General features: G+C 46.6%; 1 protein-coding gene across 1 annotated transcript in view; it reads right to left on the bottom strand.

Annotated features, from left to right (window-relative positions):
* LOC107677757 (dihydropyrimidine dehydrogenase [NADP(+)]) overlaps positions 1-5,703 on the bottom strand; it is a 177,070-nt gene that overhangs the window by 45,969 nt on the left and 125,398 nt on the right. The window contains exon 16 of the mRNA XM_016472774.1: positions 3,764-3,847. Coding sequence (XP_016328260.1) covers positions 3,764-3,847 — 84 coding nt within the window. The remainder of the gene's footprint in view (positions 1-3,763; positions 3,848-5,703) is intronic.

Raw genomic sequence — 5,703 nt, forward strand, 5'->3', positions numbered from 1 at the left:
CATGGGCAAGAAGGACGGGGGCTTGAGGCAGTGTATCGATTATCGCACACTGAACTCCCAGATGGTAAAGCTGCCATACCCACTTCCCCTGGTTCCAGCTGCCCTCGAGGAACTCCGTGGAGCCCGCATCTTCTCCAAGTTGGACCTGCGGAGCGCGTAAAACCTCATTCGTATCCGGGAAGGCGGCAGCAGACGGCATTCATAACTCCCGCAGGCCACTATGAATATCGGGTCATGCCGTATGGCCTAGCTAACTCACCGTCAGTCTTCCAAGGCTTCATGAACGAGGTGTTCCGGGAGTTCATTCATCGCTTCGTGATAGTCTATATTGATGATATCCTCATATATTCCCGGAACCTGGCCGAACATCGCCACCACGTGAAGCAGGTCCTCCAGAGGGTCCAACAACATCACCTTTACCTTAAACTGGAGAAGTGCGAATTCCATCGCTCCACGATTCAGTTCCTCGGTTACGTCCGTGGCCGCAGCTCCAAACTGTTAAGGACCTGAAAAGATTCCTTGGATTGGCAAACTTCTACCAAAGGTTTATCAAGAACTTCAGCATACTCATGGCTCCTTTTACCTCCCTGCTCCGAGAAAAGCCCAAGTCCCTGTCCTGGAGCCCCAATGCCCACGAAGCATTCGACCAGCTCAGGGAAGCCTTCAGTACGGCCCCAATCCTTCGTCATCCTGATCCCCAAGCTCCCTTTTTGGTGGAAGTGGATGCCTCCACCACCGGAGTTGGGGCCGTGCTGTCGCAGCACTATGGTGAGCCTCCCAACCTCCATCCTTGTGCTTACTTTTCCAGAAAACTGACCCCAGCAGAGCAGAACTATGACATAGGCAACCGGGAACTGCTCGCCATCAAATTAGCTCTGGAGGAGTGGCGTCACTGGCTGGAGGGAGCCCACCATCCTTTCACTGTCATCACCGACCATAAAAATCTGCAATATCTCAGATATGCTAAAAGACTCAACCCACGTCAAGCCCGATGGGCATTGTTATTTACTCGGTTCCAGTTCACCATCACTTACCGTCCCGGAAATCGCAACTGCAAAGCCGATGCCCTACCGCGCCTGCACTCTCCCGACACACAGACCGAACCGGAACCCATTCTCCCTCCAGCTCTTATAGTCAGCCCCATTCAATGGAACATCTCCAAAGAAATCCTTGACGCCACTCGCACCGAGCCTGCTCCATTGGGAGGCCCAGAAGGGAAAACCTATGTCCCAACATCACAACGCCAAACCCTTCTGGGCTCAGTTCACAGAGTTCGGGACCCTCAGGCAGCAAACGGACCCTCTCGCTCCTCCAAGCCCGGTACTGGTGGCCCAGTATGGCCCGGGATGTCACCAGGTACGTCCAAAGCTGCTCAGTCTGTGCATTGTCTCAAACTCCTCGTCATCTTCCCATAGGCAAGCTTGTCCCGCTGCCCATACCACGGAGACCCTGGTCCCACAAAGGAGTGGATTTTGTGACTGACCTACCCATCTCCGACGGAAACACCTGTATCCTCGTCGTTTCTGTAAGGCCTGTAAATTTATACCCCTCAAAGGTCTGCCAACAGCACTAGAAACTGCAGAGTGCTTATTTACCCATGTTTTCAGAAACTACGGCATCCCGGAAGATGTGGTCTCAGACCGGGGTCCCCAGTTCATCTCCCGTGTATGGAAAGCCTTCTTCCAACTCCTGGGAGTGACCGTGAGCTTGTCCTCTGGGTACCATCCTCAGACGAACGGCCAGGCTGAGCAAAGGATCCAGGAGCTCCGGCGTACTGCCACAAAGATCAGCACAGCTGGAGCCGTTTCCTCTCCTGGGCCGAGTATGCACAAAACTCCCTCCGACAGAACACCACTGGCATGACCCACTTTCAGTGCATACTCGGCTACCATTCCCCGCTCTTCCCATGGACGGAGGAGCCCTCGGAGGTTCCAGCTGTGAACTACTCGTTCCGGGCGAGCGGGAGAGTGTGGGACTCAGCTCACGTCCACCTCCAATAAGCAGTGTGGAGGTACAAGGCCTTCGCAGATGCCTGGCACACCTCTACTCCTACTTACCAGCCTGGAGAGAAGGTCTGGCTGTCCACCCGGGATCTGCGCCTCCGCCTGCCCTGTAAGAAGCTGAGTCCCCGCTACATTGGTCCGTTCCCCATACAGAGGCAGATTATTGAAGTCACCTACCTTCTCCAGCTTCCACCCAGGTACCGAATTCACCCTGCATTCCACGTTTCCCTCCTCAAAGCTTGTTCTTCCTCCACAACAGGACCCACCAAGCTGGATGTACCTCCTCCTCCTGAAATCCTGGACCAGCCCTCCGTTTACCAGGTCAGGGACCTTCTGGATTTGCGGCGACGGGGTGGCCGACTGGAATATCTAGTCGACTGTGAAGGATACGGACTGGAGGAGAGGTCCTGGGTGGCCCAGGAAGATATACTAGACCCATCATTGCTGGAGAAGTTTCACCGCACCCATCCTAATCGTCCCGCACCCCGAGGTCAAGGCCGCCCTCGTCGCCGCATGAGGGCTTCAGGAGCTGCCCCTGGAGGAGGGGTAATGTCAGGGAGTCTCTGCCTTCACAGTCACCTACGTCACCTCAGTCACCAGCCCCGACACACACCAGATCGCAATCACCAGAATACTGATCACCCGCTCCTGCAGAGACTCATTTAGCGCACTATATCCCTGCACACCTCTCACTGCCTCACTGTCCGGTCTACTGTTCACCAGTTTGAAATTAGCCTGACTCCTACCTTTATCTGATCTGTTGTTTACTTACCCCTAGAAGCTCCATTGAACCCGGTCTCCAACGATCCCCACCAGCTTGAACTTAGCCTGACTCCTACCTGTGTCTGATCTGTTTGTTTACTTACCCCTAGAAGCTCCACTGATCCTGTTCTCCTACGATCCCGTTCTCATCATCCCTGGATACATGCAAAGGATACCAACTCAATAACCAGAGCTAAGAACCCAAGAACTCTCTACCTTCTCATACTCACCTGTCATCAACTTGCTCTCCGATTTGTCAATAAACCCTCCTGTTTGCATCCTTACCTTGTGTCTCTGGCTCGTAGTGTGACATCATGTTTGTATAGTCTCGTGTCTAGCTTTGTTTTTGTAACCTGCTGTTGGTGAGTATTGTGAAGCCTGTTTATATTCAAGTTCTAGTGCTCCAGTTTGTCATGTTTTAGTTTTGTTTTGTATCTTGTTCAATAAACTGCATATGAGTTCTGAACTTGACTCGCCATCAGTGGGCTTAACGTTACCGAAATATTACAATGGCAATATTTCTTATTTTATTTCTTTACTTAACAATAACAATAACAGCAACAATAATTATAATAATATAATTATCCCATAATGTGCAGCCCTAAAATCAATTGCTATTTAAAAGATCCAATGTAAAAGGTTAATTCACAAACAGAACATTACTACATTTCTCATGAACGCTCCAAGGAGATCTAGGACAGGCGTCACGATAAATAGAGAATAATTACTTGAATTTCTGTCTGTTTCAGACAAATGTACTGTACAGTCTATAAATCGCAGGGACCACTTTTATGGTCTTTACTGAAGCTTGAAAGCGTTGGTCCCTGTTCACTATAATTGCGTGGAAAACAGGCTTAAATATTTCTCATTTTGTGTTTTGCAGAGGAAAGAAAATCACAAGGATTTAAAACAACATAAGGGTGTGCAAATCATGACAGAATTTTCATTTTGAAATCAGAAGTGAGTTTTTCAGCAGTGCTTTTTAAATGTTGTCTTACCTGTCCACAGGCCAGTCCCATACCTCTCTCTCCCATGCCATGAGGACAGGACAGGTTCAGCTCCAGAGCATCAGCTTTAGAGTCCTGTTAAACAAAAGAATGAGGTAAAACACCATTAACATATAGTCACTTGTGTAATTAAATATATGCAAGAATAGTTGCACTGCAAAATTACATTTACAGACAAACAAATCCAAAGCAGAAATATCTCATGCAAAAGACACGCGGTCACTTCATGCATTTCTACAAATCGGATTGCTATTTGACCATGGCAAGACCAGGTGTAAATGCCCTACAAGATGCATTTGAGACTGATAACAATCCGATCACTCAAACAAGCTCAGGAGGTGGTTTGAGACGCATGCAAGATGTGTAAATGTGGTCACATGCGTAAGCATCATGCGATCATAATAAGACACATAGATGCATGCATGGATGTGCAATCATGAAACTCAAACAAGAACTGCCATATTAGTGGAAGAGAGCTCTTGTTATAGTTATATATTTCCATATAACTCAGAAATAGTAGATTCAATTTATATCCATTTTACATTTATGTGGCTAAGTTTAAATGTGCATGTCCAATCAAATAGCAATTCAATCAATCAAGACACATACATGTTTCACCAGGCTCTTTAATACTTCATAAACAGCCACAAATGACAGTGTATAAATGTCCTTCGCTGACAAACCCAATGACATTTAAAGACGTCACAAACACTAGCAAGATGTGTCATAATTTTTCATTTTACATTTATAAAGTCTATCTATTCATAAAAATCAAGACACAAAAAATTGAGCAAAATGGCTAAAGAAAAATAGAAAAGAGCTGTGCAATATTTATTTACAAATGCCACTTGGTATGATATTTTGCACTGAAATAAATAGATGTTTAATATATTAAGATGTCCAAATGCTTTTTGGGGCCACTGTGTGTAAAACAGCCTCCCAGAAGCTGCACAAAGAAAAAGAGTCAAATCTATAACAAAAGGAAAAAAAAAAACACCCTGAGCACTTCCCAGCATTCAAAAAGCATAAAATGGTGTTCTTAAAATAGACCCAGAAGAACTCTTTGACATGTCAAAGCTGCCACAGAGTCGTTTTAAAAAGGGAAGCAGAAAAAGGCAGCACAGGTGGATGGGGAGCGGGTGAGTGAGAGAGGATGCTGGAAGTGGGAAAGCATTCAACAGGCAATTACGCTCTGGCGGCCGTTCTGAACCGCACTGAAATGGGGAGAGCCAGAACGATTTCTCCGCTACACACCCTACAAACCTGCTGCTTCAGACACATAGCCATGGCTTTCCTAAAGCCTGACAGCTATTAGAGAGAAAAGAAAAAAAAGGGAGAGAGGGATAGTAAGTGTGAGAGAGAGAGAGAGAGAGAGAGAGAGAGAGAGAGAGAACGAGCGATTTGGCTGGGTTTGAAAGACACAAAATGACAGACAAGGCAGGCAGGAGACAAAACTGTGCAAATCTACTCCAAGGTGTGCTGGTATAAGGTGCATAATATTATATATGCCCAAAAATATGAGGACATCTGCTTTGTGAATATTTAATTCCACAAATGATGGAGAATAATATGTGTTTGGTCCATACTGCAAAAACACACTTTTCTGGGAAGGGTTTCTAGTAAATGCTGGAATTAGGTTGTGGCTGCTTCCTTCCTGCATACACATGAATGTTACTGGGGTCGGAAATAATTTTGAATTAATTATATGTTAATAAAAATAAATAAATAAATAAAAACATTTTAGACTGCTGTCAGACTCTGTTCCATGTTTTGTGTGTGTCCTGCTCCCCATGTGCCTTCCCATGCCCTTATTTGGTTAGTTTCCTGTTCCTCCCCTGATTACTTGATGTTTCATTGCTCCCAGGTGTGTCTCGTCATCCCCTCCTCCTGTGTGTATAAATAGTGTTCCCAGTCCCAAGTTCCCTGTCTGC

This window comes from Sinocyclocheilus anshuiensis, unplaced genomic scaffold (genome assembly GCF_001515605.1).
Source record: "Sinocyclocheilus anshuiensis isolate Anshui unplaced genomic scaffold, SAMN03320099.WGS_v1.1 scaffold985, whole genome shotgun sequence".
Classification (NCBI taxonomy): domain Eukaryota; kingdom Metazoa; phylum Chordata; class Actinopteri; order Cypriniformes; family Cyprinidae; genus Sinocyclocheilus; species Sinocyclocheilus anshuiensis.